This window comes from Anopheles arabiensis, chromosome 2, assembly GCF_016920715.1.
Source record: "Anopheles arabiensis isolate DONGOLA chromosome 2, AaraD3, whole genome shotgun sequence".
Classification (NCBI taxonomy): Eukaryota; Metazoa; Arthropoda; class Insecta; order Diptera; family Culicidae; genus Anopheles; species Anopheles arabiensis.
In genome coordinates, this window is record NC_053517.1 from 55,933,180 (window position 1) to 55,954,196 (window position 21,017).

General features: G+C 44.1%; 4 protein-coding genes across 16 annotated transcripts in view; 3 read left to right on the forward strand and 1 right to left on the reverse strand.

The window, feature by feature from the left end:
• Nucleotides 1-7,987, forward strand: part of LOC120893180 (ETS-like protein pointed) — an 88,082-nt gene extending 80,095 nt beyond the window's left edge. For all 12 annotated transcript variants that reach the window (XM_040294898.1, XM_040294896.1, XM_040294902.1 and 9 more), the window contains 4 exons: nt 3,622-3,896; nt 4,041-4,946; nt 5,045-5,202; nt 5,294-7,987. In XM_040294898.1, the coding sequence (XP_040150832.1) occupies nt 3,622-3,896; nt 4,041-4,946; nt 5,045-5,202; nt 5,294-5,357 (1,403 nt within the window). In that variant the 3' untranslated portion in view covers nt 5,358-7,987. The remainder of the gene's footprint in view (nt 1-3,621; nt 3,897-4,040; nt 4,947-5,044; nt 5,203-5,293) is intronic.
• A 6,890-nt stretch (nt 7,988-14,877) lies between these two features.
• LOC120894361 (zinc metalloproteinase nas-4) lies at nt 14,878-17,415 on the forward strand. 2 transcript variants are annotated; one of them, XM_040296887.1, is made up of 3 exons: nt 14,878-15,395; nt 15,475-15,911; nt 16,941-17,415. In XM_040296887.1, exons 1-3 carry the CDS (start codon nt 15,047-15,049, stop codon nt 17,313-17,315), a joined length of 1,161 nt encoding a protein of 386 aa, XP_040152821.1. In that variant the 5' UTR covers nt 14,878-15,046; the 3' UTR covers nt 17,316-17,415. The 2 variants fall into 2 exon arrangements, with proteins under 2 accessions (XP_040152821.1, XP_040152822.1); XM_040296888.1 differs by lacking the exon at nt 16,941-17,415 and adding an exon at nt 16,430-16,894.
• LOC120894359 (cingulin-like protein 1) lies at nt 17,349-19,142 on the reverse strand. The gene has a single exon (XM_040296885.1). It carries the CDS (start codon nt 19,076-19,078, stop codon nt 17,432-17,434), a length of 1,647 nt encoding a protein of 548 aa, XP_040152819.1. The 5' UTR covers nt 19,079-19,142; the 3' UTR covers nt 17,349-17,431.
• Nucleotides 19,143-19,218: 76 nt separating this feature from the next.
• Nucleotides 19,219-20,966, forward strand: LOC120894360 (glutamate dehydrogenase, mitochondrial). The gene has a single exon (XM_040296886.1). It carries the CDS (start codon nt 19,317-19,319, stop codon nt 20,883-20,885), a length of 1,569 nt encoding a protein of 522 aa, XP_040152820.1. The 5' UTR covers nt 19,219-19,316; the 3' UTR covers nt 20,886-20,966.
• The last annotated feature ends 51 nt before the right edge of the window (nt 20,967-21,017 follow it).

A 21,017-nucleotide genomic window follows, 5' to 3' on the forward strand; every position in this document is an offset into this window, starting at 1 on the left:
TTAATAATTACACATTTGTATACGATCTTCTAGACGTCTTCTTGAGATACTAAACTTATAGACTTCTACTTATAGATGTCCATAAAACTAATTATTAAACTTAATGGAAAGGAGTGAGTCTAGAATAGAAACATCATTGCTACAAAATTGTGTATATTATTATTGACAAATTAAAAACTGAATATACTACTTCATTCTCATTTGCTGTTATAGTCTAAATTGTCCCCGAGACACATGATACGCGAGTAAACGGATTTTATAATTATGCAGTTATGCGAAATATTTTTATAGATTTAACACACCTATAATCATGAACTTGTGGTTCCACCAATAAGCAAATAAATAATTAATTTAATCGAATAAGAATGTTTTCGTAACGGATTCTTTCATAGCATTTATTTAATATCTTAAACAATATTTATTTATTTCGGCTAACGATAATCACACCGATGCTTTCAGCAAACAGCAATCATCTAACTCGACAACGTGCTGTGCTGTGAATATATTTTGAAAGCATTTTTTGGCCGATTTTCTTAAGTTTCCTGCGTACAAAAATTTTTTTAGCTCCAATTCATATAATGCAATCATCGTTAAAACAAAAGAGCTAAATGCACATTTTCCTGTGGTTTCGTGAGAACCTAAGTCGCTCTGTTTTTTTTCTATTATCAATAGTAAATTTTATCCATATACTCCAAGTTAAAAGCCATAATAAGCACCCATAAATTTGGATGCTAAATGAGAAATCCAATTTTACATAAAAATACAGGATTATTATAACTTTCGTGTATTTTAGTTACTTTATATTTGAAACGCCAATGCAAAAAAAAATCCCTGTTGCTGAAATGAATATCAAACAGCCCATAGTGATTCGAGTTTCGATTTTTGAGCGGCACAAAACATAGTAGGCGTGGTTACGGTTCACAAATCGGGAAAGAGCTCGCTGAGTTCCATGTTCGAAACATTGCTTCGAGCAGATGACTTTTTGAGCAACGCTCGCTAGACGATCCTATAGAGTGGACTTAAATCTTTTATTTTTACACGCAATTAATACTTGCTGGTGTTATTATTTGCAATGAAGAAAAAATGGTTATTTTTTTGTGTCCTAATTTAACCATTTTTTTATTCAGGACGGATTGCTTTGCCGTATTGCTTAAAAAGTAGTTTAATCATATTATATGAACTAAAATTAGTTGGTATTCATTCATGTATATCAGGTAAATTACCATGCTTACTGTGACATCTTTCCGGCCTACACTGATAGTTCTACAAACATACGCTGTCTTAAGACTGATCTGTAAATATTTGCACAATCTGTTTCGGTACTTTTCAAACACAAAGCACACACGCACTCTACCCCAGTACATCAATATCCAACGAGCTGAAGAGCAATTTTATGAATGAACGAGCACGGCCGGTTCATGATCAAAGGTCCACTGCGCCTATTTATAAAAAGCAACAAGTACAAACAACAACCATGTTCGGTAAACACTTAAACACGGTAAACACAGGCTGGTGACTATATTATACCAGCGATCCTGGCCAGGCTTCGGGATTTTCGAGCGTCATCTAGCACTAAGTTTCGGGGCTATGTGGCAATTTCGTTAAGGATAGTTCCGTGTCCAATAAGTTCCGATGCTCATGATGCTTTGCAATATAGAGTTGTCGTACGATGCTGAATGTTTATGCAGGATACCATTTTCATTCATTCTGTGGTAAATCTTTTCTTTAAAAAGCAAACATCAATGCGCATATCGTCGGTGGCGCATAGTGGCCCTTATGATTATTTGGCTGCCCGCCGAACCAATACGCCCATTATTCGAAGATGGAACGCGCTGAGGACATGGTATTGATTGAAGAGCAAAGAAACATGACGACAAATAAACATAATTTACATTCACTTTTTCTTCCAGTCCGATCGAACCCAATTTCCCGAGAATGTGCAACGGTGTCAATAAACATCCGATTCGATCGATGTTTCCGGTTATGGTGTTCGAAGAGCCTGGAGAGCTGGGCGGGTTGCCTTGCTGTAGTTCAATTTTAGATGTAGTTTCTCGTGTGTTTTCCTATTGATTTCCGCTTAGTTTACCTTTCACCGGATGTACTACACAGAAAAGATTAACGAAAAAGGCCAATTCGGTTCGATTATTTGTGTTCTGTGTGTGTTTCGTTTTGTTTTGAGTTAAATACCAAGCGTGCAAAGAATAGCGTTCAACGTTGGACAACACTACGCGTCACACATGCCCTTACAGTTCCGAAGACACAGGGACTGACGTTTGTTCGGATTGTTTCTCAAGCCTTACTTAGCTATTCCGTACATTTACACACATACACCGATGAAAGTGAACATCCATTGAGTCAGCCACGTGCCGGTCCGTGGTCATTACACGCGGTATGTTTGCTTCGTGACGGTGTGTCTTGGGCCAAGCTCAAGCACCTTAAACGCTCATTTACATAAACACACAGCGACGTACGACGGTGTGCGATTCATCGAAGCAATCATCGAAGCAAACATATTAATAAAGCAAGAATGAAACGAATGGCTTTAAACGTATGAAGGTAGCGACCAACACTATCGTTTTTATATTTAGCATTTGCATATTCCTCGTGATCGTTCTTCTCACCATGCGGCACAACGTTAGAGTGGCGTTATTTACCTATCCTACGCTTTCGGTTGATCTACCAAAGCGACATCAATAAACAAATGCCAAGAATATCAAATTAGTGTCAGTGTGGTTAAAGCAAAGAATAGACCAGTCGATGATGTACTTTCGTAGGCCAGGCATCGAAGTTGAGGAAAGTTTAGACGGGACAAAGATTGACGCTAGCGAAGCTAGTGAGAAACAAAGGGAAGAGAGAGGGGCGCAGTTCGAAGAGATTGTGCCGGAAGCGGAAACTGAACTTCCCATAAAACCATTCCCTGGTATTGTGAGTGTGTATAAATAACTGGACGGATTGCAGTTTTGTTCACCGAATTTCCCCGATAGTCTGCGTCTTTCACAATGATAGAAATGTGAAAGTATTTTCCTCTCCTCTAGAATAACTATTTATGACAAATTAATGTATGCATGAACTGAGGAATAGTCTCCAGGTTTATTCCGCTCGATTGGAAATAATGTCATGCATTTCAGCAGTGATTAATTTTTGTTTACCAATTATACCTATTTAATGATGAGTAAGGAAGGAACATAATCATGAAAAGGATGATTCTTTACAGGAGGAATATTAACGATCAGAGATGAATCAAGTACACACAAAAGGAAAAGAAAAATAATGTGGATTGTTTACTTTTACAGCCTCATGCTGTCCGCTTACCGATTGTTGGGCTCAGCTTAAAACATGATACACGTGCACTTGGCTCGGTGCAGCGGAAACGGAAGTATTATGTGAAAAAAAAAACGCTTCACCCCTATTATAATCACACGTGCTTGCCTCTTTAGTTGTGGTTGTTTGATTAAACAAAACTGGTGATCGAAGGCGTTCAAGATTACCGATGGTTTCCATGATATTTGCTGTTGGGTGTTTGCCTACTGAATATCATACTGTAATGATGCATTGTGTCCGCAGATAGACGCGTTGGTGTGTGCATCTAAGCTAATAATTTTCTTCTTCCCTCTTCAACAGCGTACGGATCAGTTCATGATCGCAGTACAAATGATCGTTCACCGCCACCTCTAATAACTTCGAGCGGAGGTAACGTAGCAAACGGTAGCACTAACGGCAGCAGTAGCACATCTTCCATGGCATCCTACCTGTCGTCCCTCGGCTCACGGGGTCCGCTAAATGGGGGCAACAGTTCGGGAACAGGAGGGTCCGTCTACCATCAGCAGTCAGGGAGCGGTGCTGCGATGAAGGAGGAGCAAGAACCAAACAGTTTCATTAACATTGATGATCTGCCGGTAAGTTTTTTGTTTGTGATTTAGTTTCCAAAACAACACCAACCGGTTCAGAAAATATCTTATCAGAAGAATACAGTGGAACAATGAACCTTAGTACCTGTAAGTACACAATGTGACTTTTCCTTTTTTGTTCATCTTACGCAGAACTATGGAGTTGTACCCGGCCATTATGACGATCAGGATCAGTACCACTCGCTGCCAGCACCGGAAACCCAAACGACTTCACACGGATACCTCGAAAACAGTCCCGAGTTTTACTCAGCCATCCAAATGGAACAAAAGTACATGCCACCGCACTACAAATCGGGTCCCTATACTAGCCGAGGAGGTCGCTATCATCAGCCACACCACCACAGCAGCAATGCCAGTGGCGGAGGAGGTGGTGGTGGCGGAGGAGGTGGATCGGGAAACCAGCATACACAGCAGCAGCACCATCAACAGCACCAGCAGCAGCAACAGCAGCAACAGCAGCAGCAGCAGCAACAGCAGCAGCAGCAGCAACATCAGCATCACCATCCTCATCATCATCCACATCACCATGCCCACCATCATCCCGCCAGCCATCATCAGACGGCTCACCACCCTGACAGCGGTTATCCTGAGTATGGATCACCCTACGATACCCCTCCGTTCCAGACCGTTCCGAGCAATACGACCTCACCGCAAAGCTCGGCTACTTCCGGCAACGGAGGGCCAGGTGGTCCCGGAGGAGCAAATGGAAGTGGTAACAGCAACAATAATAACGGAGATCTGCTCGGCGGTCATGTTGTAGATCCGTGGAGCTTACACCATCCTGGGCAGCATCCGCACGCCGGGGCACCCCATCCATTGCTGGACTTTCAACATCCGGCGTATATGGGCACGACCATGGGCTTCGACAAGACGATGCTAGGCACGTATGGAGCTCAAGGTGGTGCACCGTGTTTTACCGGCTCCGGGCCCATTCAGCTGTGGCAGTTTCTTTTGGAGCTGCTAACGGACAAAACCTGCCAGAGCTTTATCTCCTGGACCGGAGATGAGTGGGAATTCAAGCTGACCGACCCGGACGAGGTAAGTGCGAGAGACTTTACACAAACCTCTTTCCTATCAAGAGGAAAACAGCATAAACATAGGGTCACTCACTTCACTGATCCATTTTTCTCCAACAGGTCGCACGGCGATGGGGTGTCCGGAAGAACAAACCAAAAATGAATTACGAAAAGCTGAGTCGCGGCCTCCGGTACTATTACGATAAGAACATCATTCACAAAACGGCCGGCAAACGATACGTGTATCGATTCGTATGTGATCTTCAAACACTGCTGGGGTAAGCATCAATCGTCCGGCTGATTTACTCCTTTTAAAATCCATACATCACGGTACTAACGGTACGATTGCTTCGCCTTCTCTTCTTGCAGCTATTCAGCAAAACAGGTGCACGAAATGGTTGATCTCAAACCTGATAAAAAGGACGATGAATAGACTGTGTGAAATAAGCGGAACTAACACACTCGAACATACATACACAAACCCACCCACACACTCACATACACACACACACTCTGTAACTATCGTTTCGAGCAAGTGCGGCTTGATAATACTGATCTCCTACTTCTTCTCCCGAGCCACAATCGGAAAACGGGAAAATTGCTTCTCTAACCACAAGGTGAAGAAAAGCATCTAACTATCTAGGGATGGAAGAAAATGCGCGCATCAGATGTAAATGACTAACGCGAAGAAAAGTGACTACAAAAGATTTCCCACCAAAACAAAATGTAAAACATTACCGCTAACGGACAGCACGCCCATTTGTACACTACGAAATTGTACATGCTAGTCTCTTTCGAACGAGCACGTTAAAATGCAATTGAATGTGTAAATTCACTATTCTAAAACCGATCTGTAACGTTAACGGTCCACTAGAGCATGTTTTGGTTCCTTTCAAAAGAATTATTTAACGTGCTTTTTTGCAGATTCGCTGTATGTAGCTCCTTTTTACGATGCAGAGGCTATTCTTTCGCTGATGGGAGCGTTGATTATCGTATCAGTGAACAGAGTATTATATTTGTTTTACCATGTAACGAGGAATGTGTACAGAAACGAGGAATGTGTGTTTTATCAAACTGCAACAAAAACACAACAAATAGCGATTAGTAATTTACGAACAAAAAGCTTCCAAACCCGACGAACAAAAACACGTTATATGGTGTGCTGAGTGCAAATAAGTAAAAACAACACAAAAAAAAAACATGTTAGCTTAGGAAATCAAGCAAGCCCCTATAAGTTAGTGATGAGGTATAAGACAACTTACAAACATCTACTTAAGCACTGCGCCACAACAACGCCGACACGAGCACGGGCACCACACGAACAACATGGAATGGTCCTGTGTTTGAGACATTTAATTAAAACACTGTTGTAATGTGTAAAGTTAATACAATCAATCAAATTAAATGTGTGGCTTTCCAAAAGTGCATTTTAGATGTATGCGCTATACAGAGTCTGGGAGATACAACAGTGGTTACAAGATCAGAAAAGAAGCCTACAGGATCTTGAAATGCGAGTTAGTTAAACCAATTTCGAAGCTTTGTGATAAGTTTTTATTGATAGGTTTTTTTTTAATTATATGTAAGTTTTTTTTGTCTGTTTAACAATATTCCTGCAAACAAACATGGAACGGTCCCAACGGTCACAGGCAGTTCCAATCGCGTGCCCAATCTACTATCTTACTACTTAGAATTGCCTTGGAATTTTGCTTTCGTATTACAGTTCCAATGGAACATTGCTTACATTTGATTTTTTATTTCTTGTTTTCTCTTCCAATCTCTTGCTTTTTCTGGTTGGTTCCCTTATTGTTCTAATCTTTTATTGCTAAATAATAATCGGCAATGAAAGTAATAAATTTTGCTTGCACTTGCAAGGAATCAAGGATAATTCAGATTGCGAATAGAAACAAATATATTACGGCATAACAGCAGTAGCAAAAAATAAACAAAAAACGTTTCATGTTAACAACAGTGTTAACAGAATATTAACAATAAAAATAATAATAATAATAATAATAATTACAATTATAAAAAAAATCGGGAAGGGGAGGAAAAGTCGCAAGCAATACAACTTTTACCGTTAACATCCTCATCTTGAAAGTTGCACTACACATCTTCATTAATGTGTACTTCAATTCTGAGTGCCTCGTTTCCATCAACAATAGATTTCGGCAAGGCCGCTATTCAGATTTGGGTGGTGCATTTTGTTTTATTTTGTTTATTTCATCATTTGTGTTATTTGTTTTAAACGTTATTGCCCCGACGGTAATATGAAGCTATGTAAAGATTAAATAGAGTACAGGAAAAGAAAAAAACGATCAAACCCCTGTTAAGATTGTTTGGAAAATACAATTTGAGATCAAATCATGACTGTCATGATATCGGCATCCATGTTTTTGTTTTGGAGGCCGTAGGTAAAAATCAGAAGCACACAACAGGCACACGAAAAACAAAGCTAGTTAACCCAAGTATAAACTGCTACAACATATACAGAGTATATGCACGAGTTGATTGTAAGTGAACTACGAAAAGCTTCATGATACAACATTCAAACGATAATTATGGGTTTAATCAGTCTCAAAAGCTGCATCTATTTGTTTGTCGAGCACTCTATCGTTGTGTCGGGGAACAAAAGTACAATCAATCTGATCAGGCTAGAGCAATCGAACCAACGATATCCACTAACATTCACGCTAAATAATTGCATCGCTGTAGGAGAGAAACCGATTGGAGTCAAATTGTCCAAAAAAAAAACTTTGTGTGTGTTTGTGTGTATTTGTATACTTGTCGGCCGTGTGCAGTAATTCAAACTATATGAGCATTGTAACAAAATATCACATCCATCAAACAGTTAGATGGGTCGGTAGCGTAAAATGATGTAGTAAAGTAAAAACGTTAAACGCAAATGCAGGTTACTATAAATTGATGTAAAAACAAGTAAAACAGTAGTAAAGTAAAACGACGCAGAGAGGAACATAAAAGAAAATAAACCCTTATTTAGTGGTAAGGAAAAGATAAGTAATTATTGAAAATAATAATAATAATAAAAAAATATACAAAACCAAATTTGTTATTTGTTGTTTATTCTTCTAATTAATTAGAGGAGTCAAAAGAAGTAACGCGCTCCTCCCCGTTATGTAACTGTCTAACACTCGGCAGAACGTAAAGATTGAGTCCCGAGAATAGCGCCGGCTAGTCGATACGATCCATTCGAGTAGCTAGTGTTGTGCAGTAAGAGCAAGAGCCACTACTGAGGGCTCCAATCTTTGAATTGAGAGCTCTGAGCTCTCCCTTTTTTCATTCGATTTGGCTCTTTGCTCACTTCTTGTCTAGATCTTTATTCACTAGACAAGCAATTTGAAACATGCATATTGTTTACTCTCATTCGAACGAACGGTAACGGTCAAAATATGTACACACTCTCACCGATCATCAATTTGATAATACGCTGTATCAAAGATATCGGTATTGTTATCAATAACCAGTCAATATTTGAGCGCAGGGAGCCAAGCACGTGTATCTTAGTTCGTTTTTTTATCGCAGTCTCGCAGAGACAATTTTTATATGAGCGTCCCGCTTTGATCTTCGTCGCATCACTTTCAACACACACTATATCATCAGTTCCCCACATCGCTATACGTTTCGTCGATCTCATATTGTATTCTACGTTGCACCATCAATACACACTCTACCATCAGTGCCGCACTCCACCGTCAGTTTTGCGCTCCATGCTCAGTTTTGCGCTCCACGCTCAGTTTCGCGCTCCACACTCAGTTGCACTCTCGATTCCGAAGTTGACTCCGGAGCCGATTCCGATTCCGGAGTCGTTGCCGGAGTCGATTCCGGAGTTGACTTCGGTGCCGATTCCCGAGTCGGCTCCGGAATCCATTCCGCGATCAGAATCGGCTCCGAAATCGGAATTGACCTGGGAAACGCAATTTGCCCCGATAACGGAATCATAATTGACCCCAGAATTAGAATTTGCTCCGGAATGTGAATTAGTTCTTGAATTGAAAAAATAAGTTTTAAAAGCGAAATCTGTCCGGGGATCTCCATGAGAATGGATCTTTTACAAATATTTTTTTTTTTTGAAGTTATAAATACGTAGTATAATTGGACCCAAACGCCTATTTTTATGGCGATGCTGAAACTTACTCCGTTTGGAATCCGATTCTAATTTAGGAGCCAATTCCGATACGAGAGCAGATTTCGATTCCGGAACCGATTCCGATTCTGGAGTCGATTCCGGAACCAATTCCGATTCCGGTGTCGATTTCGGAACCAATTCCGATTCCGGAGCCAACTCCGGAATCAATTATGGAGCCGAAACTTCATCCCATCTTTTCCCATCACTAGTATCACTGTGTGAGGAGTGAGGTATTGATGATGGAGTGTGAAGCTGATCGTGGAACGTGAAACTAATGTTTCAATGTTGCGGAAATGCATATTTTGTTTTACATATGAAATTAAAAGTACATTTTATTTTTATTGTTTGATTTGTAAGATTTTAATCAAATTTACCATTATTTTTATACTTGGAATTAGCATCCAGCATAATGAAAATGTATCATTTTATCATTTTAGGGAGGCCTCCCATCTTTAAAGAGAGCGAGCCCTCCACCTCTCCTTTTTAAATCGGGAGGGTTTGTGCAACACTACAAGTAGCCCAGAGATGAACAGTCGCTGCACGTTACAGTTGCGTTGTTTGACCGTTTCTAAGCCCAAAAACGCACAGCGATTGTTGTATTCACCTTGAAGTCTCCAGGACCGCAGGTCAAGCCGGATAAACTTCACACTGCTTTTATGCTCAAGTATCAGGTAGTGAGTGGTAAAATCCCAGAAGGCTTTTTTTCGATTAACTCGTTTGATTTTGTACGCGATCGTGCAATCTGAAGTTTTGATCACACCATAGTGCATACGAGCGCAATCTCCAACAAATCGCGACACCTTAATGGCAGGGACAACGCAACTTACAAGGTTTTTCACGGGTTCTCATAGTTGTGGGACACTTCCTTTGCTCTTTCTTATGTATAGTGAAATTTATATGATGGGAATGGGACTCTATGGCACCCTTTTGGACAGGCTCCTTGGAAAGTCCTCTTTGTTTTATCCAAAAAGGGTGCTATAGAGTCCAATTCCCATCGCATGAAGTTCAATTCCCGGAATAAAGAGTCAATAAAGTGGCCCACAACTATGGAAAAAACCCTGAAAAACACTGTAATAGCAGACGCACTGGCTTTGGTAAAACCGTAATCGGATCCACATAATAACTATCCGGCTACAAGATGCGATTTAGTCTAAAAAAAGAATATCCCTCTTTCTCATACAGGCTACTGTTGAGGCTACTGTTGTTCTATTACTTTTAGGGAAAGGTAGGTAAAGACGGACACTGCGGGTAAGATATACACTTTTCATAAATGCATGAAAAAGGTAATTTTCGAAAAAAAACCAACAATGCAGTATCCTAACTTAAAGTTAAACAACACATTTGATTGAGAACATGTGTGGCATTATATATGCAAAATTGTTTAAATCCACGAACAAAATAAATTTTCAAGCGTGTGCACCCTTGTGCATCTAATTTGACTACTGCGGATCTTAAGCTCTACAACTTGTATTGTATATATTTCCGGAAGTTTTATTTCATGAATGAGTTGTCGTGATCGTGAACCTGGCGAAAGAACGAGAATGAAAGCAAAAATCTTATTTTCTGGTGGTTTAAACATCCTGAAACCAAAGCGGGAAAGACGGACACTTTGTTGTAGGGAAAGATGGACACCGAATGTATTGATTTATATTACTTCTTATATCAATTGGTGATGAATAGTTTTCATCAAATACCTTGAATAAGCTATATTTCGATGTATTCCGAAGCTATAAACTATCCAGCAACTAGATAAAGCATCGAAATAAGCGAGAATTCAAACACCGGTCAAAATAGTAGCCATTCGTTATGCTATTACTCGCTCGACGCTGATGAGACGCTTCACGAAATCCAATATCTTGCCTCGTCTTGGACAACTTTAAGCAATAAAAAGATGAGGCATTGATACGAAAACTGATAAGGCTAGTTAGAATGACTATGACCAACGTCACATGCCAGGTGAGGGTGGATGGAAAACTCTCAGGACCTTTTGCTACCAACAAAGGTCTGCGCCAGGGGGACGGGCTTGCCTGTCTCCTATTCAACTTGGCGCTAGAGAGGGCCATCCGCGACTCGAGGGTGGAGACTACGGGAACCATCTTCTATAAGTCAACCCAGGTTCTGGCATACGCTGATGATATAGACATCATTGGTCTGCGGCTCTCCTATGTAGCAGAAGCCTACCAAGGGATCGAGCAGGCGGCAGAGAACCTCGGATTGCAGATAAACGAGGCAAAGACCAAACTGATGGTGGCAACATCAGCGGGCCGCCAACAAATAATCAGAATCTACGTAGGCGTGACGTGCAGATAGGTGAACGCACTTTTGAAGTCGTCCCACAATTCACCTATCTGGGATCAATGGTCAGCAACGACAATAGCATGGAAGCTGAGTTGCGCGCAAGGATGCTGGCTGCCAACCGGTCATTCTACAGCCTGAAAAAGCAGTTCACCTCAAAGAACCTGTCGCGACGGACGAAGCTGGGACTATATAGTACCTATATAGTACCAGTACTCACATACGCCTCTGAGACATGGACACTGTCCAAATCTGACGAAATCCTCTTAGCCGCGTTCGAGAGGAAGATGCTCAGAAGGATACTTGGCCCCGTATGAGTGGAAGGACAATGGAGGAGCCGCTATAATGACGAGCTATACGAGATGTACGGCGACCTCACTGTCGTACAGCGTATAAAGCTCGCCAGGCTCCGGTGGGCTGGCCATGTTATACGCATGGAAACGGACGACCCAGCCCGTAAAGTCTTTTTAGGCCGTCCACAAGGACAGAGGAGGCGTGGTAGGCCCAAATTGAGGTGGCAAGATGGCGTGGAGGCGTCCGCCATTAAGGCCGGGATAACGGACTGGCAGACGAAGGCGCGAGACCGTGAGCGGTTTCGGACACTCCTGAGGCAGGCCAAGACCGCAAAGCGGTTGTAGCGCCGGATAAGTAAGTAAGTAAGATACGAAATCGTTGAGGAATAGATTAGAAATGCTATGGGATTACAACCATCAAATGTTGAATTTTGACATGGCGGAAAATGGATCTGGAAACTATTAACAAGTCCCTCTTTTCGTGGAGTAATTTCCTTAAAGGAAGTTCTAGACTGTTGTTCTGTAATCTGGAGCAACGTCAGCTGTTAGTGCACGATGTTTCAATAATGCTTTAAATGCTGCGTAGAATGCAATATATTACCAGCGCCGCTTACAATTCCAAAATTCATGGCTGAATGAACCGTCGTTGCAATTGGCCTAGAATTGGTTTATGTACGTACCATGATATGGAAAGCAATAGGATATGTTAAAATACTATAAACCTCTTCAATTTCCAACGTTTTTTATAGGTGTCTATCTTACCCTTCATGGTGTCTATCTTTCCCATATCAGGTGTCCGTCTTACCCGAACATTTCAAAACTGCACAAAAAAAATCATGTTTTTCATTCATGAAAACAACGCAAAAATCGATGGAAACTTAAAAGTTTCGCACATTTTCATGAACACATTTTCGGATAGAGTCAGTGGCAGATTTAACGGTGCGCGGACTGAGCGGCCGCGGGGGGCCCCGTGTATGGTAATTCCAGCATATAGAACAGTGTGTACAGTAGTCTCAGCAAGAGCTTCTGTGCTAGATAGGAGCCCCATGGATGAAGGGACTCATAAACTATCATCATAACATAAACTAAGGGACTCAGGGCCCAGTACAGGGATTCTGAGCACCCCACCCCAGCAAACCATTAAAGTGTCTTTGATTCAAAACCTAATGCAACAATATGCCCCCCCCCACCACTGGTCGACACCAACCGGGGGGCCTCCACTCCAACACTTAAGGACCCCAACACCCTAAATCCGCCACTGGATAGAGCATGAGTGTAAGATAATGTATGCACATGGTCATGGTCATGGACTTATATATCCCTAGATTTTTACCATTTTCCTTAACGTGTCCGTCTTTACCTACCGTTCCCTACAGTATTACAGTGCTATTACAATTGGTCGTTAGATTGTAAGATGAAAATGGCTTCTTTATAAAACCTGCATTTCTCATCATAAACGTAAACATAACTGCAAATCCAAGGTTACATTTTTACCACGATCTCGGTGGTGTTTCGCGAAAATCATCATCCATATTCGTTACATCGTTCATATTACTAGTGATGGAAGCTATAGAAACAGACAGAAAGAGCGCACTTTTAACAACCAACTGCAACCATTTGAAGGGAAACGCAATCGATACACATTTACGCACCTCATTTTATCTGCATTGTTAGCAAATAATTCAATAAACCAGTTCAAAGGTAAGGGAACGCACCGTTGCGTTGCGCCAGTGTGTTGATGGATTTTGCTAATTAATTCAATTTACATCACCAACAGCACTATTCCGGCCAATAGTTACAGCGCGCCCCGGGTACAGCCGTTGCACTGCCGACGAGCAGCTTTTGTATTTTCTCTTTTTCAAATGATAGGGGTAATTCGTAGTGGTATACTAATCGTAGTGGTATACACACTTTCAATGATGGACATGCCAGTTATCCGGTAAGCTTATGTTAACCATTTGGTGCAGCAAGCAGTAGGTTTAGCGAGAGATAGGAAGGGCGCTGCAGTACCCTATATTGGTGTATAATTATCGGTTGCCAAATTTAACTCCACTTAGATGATTCAACCCATTTCCCACATCAAATGGGCTATCAAACAGGCATAGGTTGGGCGAGAAGCATACATCCGCGCGTTAAACCAGTTCTGTTGCGCTCCAGTACTCCATGGGTTCCTGTTTGGCCATCCACTGCAAAAGGCACAAAAAACAGCATTCGCCGCCCAAAAGTGTCGTGTGTGTGTCGTTTGGTTTACTTCCGGACCTCGTTTTGCATCGTCAATCGTCGTAAAACAATGAGGTCAATGGAAAAATTCTTACCATATAGGCGAGAACACGTACGTGTGGCAGGATTTTGTGTTCCGAAACCTTGTGCCTCAAAGCGCAGCTCGTACTTGCAGCAAATGTCAGCAAAGCGGCAAATCAAACATCATCCAGGTTGTTAAAATGCATGCCTCACAGTCATGCCTCCCAAACCTGATACCAATACCCGATCGAGGTCATCGAAATTGGGTTGAGCTTAATGACCCCCTTCCGGCCAAAATCCCAAGGCCCAAAAGGACATGACGAATGCATGCTGTCCAGTAGCGTGTGTGTATGGTGAAAGATCGCAAGAACCTCGAATGCAGCAAGAGCCGAAGTGTGCACCTAAAAGATTTCGTGCTTTTCGATAAAACCATTACTAGTATCACACACCTTTACACTAGTTGCTGGCGCCCAACAATTGTCAACCGAAGCGCGACTGGCCTTATCGGTCACGGTGCAACCGATTCACGAGGCGCTAGAAAAATATAAACAAAACCAACGGACGCCCGCTCTCTCTCTCTATCTCCCTCCGACTGCCGGTGAACCATGCGCCAAGAATCCACCCGCAGCCCCGGTGCGTTGTACTTCGCTTTCCAGAACTCTTTTTCGGGCCACGGAGCCCTATGCGGAGGGTGCAAATTTGATTCACTTACTCACCTTCCACGGACACACGAACCCGCCGGTAACACCACCCTCATTGAAGGTACAATCATGCACGTGTTGTAAAAATAATAAAGGAACCGATTCTACCAAGAACAAGACAGGGTAGAGGTTTGGTGGCAATGGCACAGGGAAGAAAAGGCTGGCAACGAACCGCCGGGGTGGCCTTCGATGGAGTTGAAGGGGAAAAGCTGAAGGAGAGTGTTGGGAGCCAATATAAATAGGGAACAATTGGCGAAAACGGTTAATCAGTGTACGACTTTACCGTCTCGCACCTCGTTCTAGGCTAGGCTTCGACTCGATCGGCAAACCTCGCGTAACTCAACAAGCAAGAACTTGCGATATTCGCCTACGATCCTGCGATCCGCGTGTGCGTTTGTGTGAGCGTGTGTATGTGTGTACGAGTGGCTTACTACGAATATCGACCACCATGTCCGTGTCACAGATACTGCGCGTGTTGGCGATCGGTTGTTTCGTGATCGGATGCACTCAAGCAAACGTAATCATGTACGATACCGAGGAGAACAGCATCGATGGCTCGAGCGATTTTATCGACCTGACCCATCTGGGACCGAATCTGTTTGGTGAACCTGATGAAGAGGTGGGCAAACTGGTGGCCAACTTCAATCCGGAAACCGATGCCGGCAATGTGGAGGAATTGGGATCTTACGTCGAGGGTGACATGCTGATCGATCGTCCCGAAGGACGGAATGGCCTATCAAATACAGCCACCCGTTGGCCCAATGGTGTGGTACCGTTCGTGATTTCGGGAAACTTTGGTAAGTAACGCTGCAGAGTACAGTGCGCGGCCGTATTCCTCTGCTCAAGCCTTTTGATCGTCTTGTAATGTCTGAACAGATGCTAAGGGTATGCAACTGATCGAGCAAGCCATCAACGAGTATCACACGAAAACGTGCATCCGATTCGTGCCGCGTATGGGCGAAAAGAACTATGTTTCCTTCGAAAGTTCCAGCAGTGGGTGCTGGTCCAGCGTGGGTATGATTGGTGGCAAACAGGCGGTCAATCTGCAGATTCCCGGCTGCACCACACTCGTCGGTACCGCCATACACGAGATGATGCATGCGCTCGGCTTTCTGCACGAGCAGAACCGCGAGGATCGCGATGATTGGGTGCGAATTCGCTACGAAAACATCAAGGCTGGAACGTCCAACAATTTCGAGAAAGCCAAGAAGGGTACCACCAACAGCTTCGGCGTAGCGTACGATTACGCCAGTATCATGCACTACTCGTCGAATGCGTTCTCAACCAACGGTAACCCCACGATCGAAGCGAAGGTAAGCACGGTTCACAACCGGTTCACCCAGTTCGGAATCAACCTTAACTCAAACAGCACATCCTTTGGCTCTGATCGCTACTCACACCCATTTAACTTAACGCTACATTTTCCCATTTCCACACACAGAAACCATTCTCTGGTGACATGGGCCAACGGATCGGGTTCAGTAAGAGCGATCTTGCCAAGATTAATCTCATGTACGGGTGCAAGTAAAGCACAAAATGGGCACGGACCATCGAACACACATCCACAACACACCCACTTCGAACTAACCTTCATCCGACCTCTCTTCCTGCGAATCGGCCAACTCGAATGACCATTTCGGTGTTTTGCGAGAGCCTTTTTGTGATGCTAATAAAGTCTACTGGTGCCTTTTCGCATACATTTGTCTATGAACGCTTAGTATCATTACCATGAGCCTTACGGTCTGCGATTCGCTTTTCTCACGAGCATTGCGCTATTCACCATTTTGTCATTCGCCGTCAACCGTTCATCCACGTGGGAAATTCTTTCTAGCGCGCCGGTGGTAATAAAATGGGCCAGCGACAAGGGTTCTCCTCCAGCGATCTGGCCAAACTGAATGCCATGTACGGATGCAAGGGTAATTCAGCAGCCGCCACCAGCTCAAGCACTAGCCCACAAACACAGCGTCCTGGCCGACCGACGCGTCCCTCCCGACCAGCAGGCAACAATCGTCCCGGAAATGGCGGAGCACAGGTTGCCAGTGCCATTGTAAACCTGATTGGATCCATCTTTGGCGAAGAAGATACCAACACTACCGCAATTGCGGGGGAAGTTGCCCGTCGCTGAAACTTTAGTGCTTCCAACATATCAACTGTACTCTGTATTTAGCCACTTATACCGAACTACCTCGTTTACCTACGGATTGTTTTTTTTTAACCTTTTTTATCAACATGAATAAAAGCATACGTACCTCGTACGCGTTCTTGTTTCCATAGTCTAGGCCGTGTGGCTTTTCTCTGTTCACATTTGTTACACACTCGCTGTTCTACCATTTTCGTTCCAGAAACCGTTGAATGGTGCTAAGATGGGTCAACGGGAAGGTTTTTCGTGGAGCGATATGGAAAAACTGAACCGGATGTACAAATGCCAGGGAAGCTTAGGAAATGGCCAAACAGTTCTTCGTCCTCCTACATTTGGCATCTTGCCCTCAACTGGAGTTTCCGCGCCGGTAAACCCGTCGGGTCCCAATGCCGGTGGGTCGCCGTATTTCCCACCATCGGGGCCTTCCCCGTTCAAACCGTACTATCCTCCAGCAGGAGGATTCGGACCAATGTTACCCTACGGACCGTATCCTTCCGTTGCTGGTTATGGGCCTGGGTTTGGCTACTATCCGCATGATACGGACACAAGTGAACATGAAGTGGCCGAAAGATTGTAACCCGGCTACAGAGACTTCAAACAAACTCCAGCATATATATACATACGTTAAAAAAATGCATATAATTGGAAACGCCGCAAATAAATCATTACATTAATATTCAAAACCATTGCACTCTACTGATATCGCTTGTTAACCAGCATCCGAGAGCGGGGAAGTTTGCACTGGCTCAGTGTATGCAACCGGTACTGCATCTCTGGTGCTGTTACGCGTTTTCGCACATTCTCTGCCAGCTGCTGGTGTTCCGTCGGCAACACTATACGCTCGTCGTGCTGATTCACGTCTTGTCCCTCAGCACATTCCGCACACTGCTGACTGCCATACAGGGTGCTAATTGGGGTGTCCTCTTCTACTGCCGCTCCAGTTGCACTCATTTTAACCAGCGCCAACACCTTCCGCTCAATGGCAGACAGCGCATCCATTAAGCACTCGTTTGTCAATCGGTCGTAAGTGGAACTGGTAGAACCTCCCATTAGCTGCTGTATTTTTGTTCGCTCAAACCCTACCAGCGACAGCGCCTGTTCGATCACCCCGAGCTTTACCGCAAGTTCTTCCTGCTGCAGACAAACCTCCTCCTGCAGCTTCGTCGAGTGCCGCTTAGCTTCCAGCAACTCTTGCATGTCTTGCTTCACTGACCGCTCTTCGGAAAGCCTTTTGCGTTTCTCCCCCTCCTGCAAACGCTCGCTATCTTTCTCTAGATCTCGGGCGATCCCATTCGCCTCCTCAATCTTTGCATTCGTTACATTCAAATACCGGAACAACGCTGTATACTTGTCCTGCTGTTTTTCGATTTGAAATAGAACATCCTGGATGGCGTCAAGCTGCAAATATTCCATGGTACTGTTAATGACGGCGCCAAACCGATCGATCTTTTCCCAGTTAGCCATTTTGAAGCGATTGCGCTTCCGAACCAAACTTGGGTCCAGCTCGGCGATCGCCCTTTTGTAGCCCTTCGTCCGTAAGAACTCATTAACATGCCGCGTGCCAACGATCTGCCGTTCCACCTCGATCATCTCCTGCGTTCGTGCCCGCTTGTCTCGGGATTCCTGGACTTTTAGCGAATCGATCCGATGGCACAGATCCTCACCCTGATTAAACGCCAGCGTAGCGCGCTCAATCATGTCGAGCAAAAACTTCCTATTCCGGTTCAACTCTCGCACATACTGCTGCCACTGCTGGTTATACAACTTGCGCTCGGCGAGCATGTTATCGATCTCATTGCGATGCTTCCGATTTTCGGCATGCAGTTTGCCTTCCAGCTTGCGCGCATTATCAAGCCGGCTCTCCAAGGCAGCAAGCTCGGTGCGTGACTTCTCCAGCGCTACGCGGTAAACGTAATCCGAGGGAACTGCTTTGGTGGCGCATTCTAGCTCAGCGTGTGCGCGCTTAATCTGCGACAACAGCTCATTCGTGTCAGTCTTGGCAGCTTCGATTTGTCTTTCGTACCGTACGGCATCGTCCAGCATCCGGAGGATGTTGCGGCGCAGATTTTCGGCCTCCCGACGATATACGGGAGCATTGAAAATTTTAAGTTTTAGCTCTTTTTGAGCTTTTTCACGCTCTAAATGAATCAACCTTTTGTTCAAACATCGTATTTGGAAAGCTTCTGCAGTTTCTCCCGGCTTAATAGCATCTATCTTCTGGTACCGATGCTTCCATCGGACAATCTCGGCCCGCTCACGCTGGATTTGCTCGATACGGTCTTCGGCACTAAGATTTTCAATCGGCCCAAAAAAGGCAGGGACAAGCGCTCCGTTTGCCATACTGAAAAGCAGAATGCTTTATCTTCAACGCGGCAATGTTTGCTTCGACATCCGATGGGTATCGTGCTGTGCTGCACGTACTCTGTGTAAACTGTTTTTCTTAGCATATGCATAAGATCGTAGAACGCTTTGAGATTTAATTCTACGGACAAAGTTATTTCTACCATTTCCAAACGCACGGATTTGAAAGTTGGTCTCGCTTATCTCGCAACAAACCCTTTTCCTGCAATTCTCGAAAATGCAACGTTTTGTGGATACTTTCAAGCTCCTCCGCCGCGGAGCTCATACCATTCCGAAGCATCTCGAATGCATTCCGAATGAACGAGATCCGCCGTTCTCGAAAATGGTAGAATATTGCTTTCACAAGGCCTGCATTGTGCTTGAACCACAGCTAATAGAATCCATGAGCAAGTATCCTTCGATGGCCCCAGAAAAGCGAGCCAATCGGGTACAGGCAATCTTGAAGATCATCTCGAACAACTCGAGTACACTAGAGTTTCAGTTTCCGTTCGTGCGTGACGACGGTCGGTATGAAATGGTTACGGCTTTTCGGGCCCATCACTGCCTTCACCGTCTTCCGGTGAAAGGTGGTATTCGTTACTCGAGCGATGTTTGCAAGGACGAGGTCGAAGCACTTTCGGCACTGATGACATTCAAGTGTGCCTGCGTAAACGTACCTTTCGGGGGTGCCAAAGGAGGAATCATAATCGACCCTGCCAAGTATAGTGAGAAGGAATTGCAAAGCATCACCCGGCGCTACACAGTAGAGCTGGCAAAAAAGAACTTCATCGGACCGGGGATCGATGTGCCGGCCCCGGATATGGGCACGACTTCGCGCGAAATGTCCTGGATAGCCGATCAGTACGGGAAAACGTTCGGACATCGCGACATCAACACGATGGCCGTCGTTACCGGCAAGCCACTGAATCAGGGAGGCATTCGAGGCCGTACAGAAGCCACCGGTAAAGGCGTATACATAGCGACTAATTGCTTCACGCGTGAGGCAAGCTGGATGCGCGAGATCGGTCTCGAGCCCGGATTGGAAGGAAAGACGGTGATCGTACAAGGGTTTGGCAACGTTGGCCAATACGCTGCAGAACACTTCCATCGAGCGGGATGCAAAGTTGTCGGCATCATCGAAAAGGATGTTTCGCTTCACTGCAAGTCGGGAATTGATATCAAAGCACTGAGTCGATACAAAGCACAGCAGAAAACAATTAAAGGATATCCCAAGGCAAACGAATTTAATGGAGACCTGCTGCTAGAAGAGTGCGATATTCTCATACCGGCCGCCATGGAAAAATCAATCACTTCGGAGAATGCCAAAAACATAAAAGCCAAGATCATCGCCGAGGGAGCCAACGGACCCACGACACCGGCGGCAGACAAAATTCTACAGGAACGCCGCATTCTCGTCATACCTGACCTGTACTGCAATGCTGGCGGCGTTACTGCGTCATACTTTGAGTATCTGAAAAACATAAATCACATCTCATTCGGTAAGTTATCCTTCCGCCATGAAGCGCAGAATTTGCGGGAGGTGCTCGCATCGGTACAAGAATCATTGCGGAGTGCCGGAGTATGTGTTACTGTAACACCCAGCAAGCACTTGAAGCATTACTTTGAGCATGCCAGCGAGGCCGATGTGGTAACTTCCGGACTACAATTTGTGCTAGAAACAGCTGGAAAAGGTATTATGAACGTTGCTTCGCAGCACCAGCTATGTTTGGACATCCGGACCGCCGCTTACATCTGGTCGGTGGAGAAAATTTTCAAATCCTATGAAGAAGCAGGACTTTCGATGTAAATGTAACAAGGCGTATAGCATTGATATCACCTATTATCAGTCCAAATTTTAATTCTTCTCAATAAATGTTTACAATTTCTATTCGGTGTATTGATTTAACGGATAAAAGTATCTACTGCAGTACTTACCTGA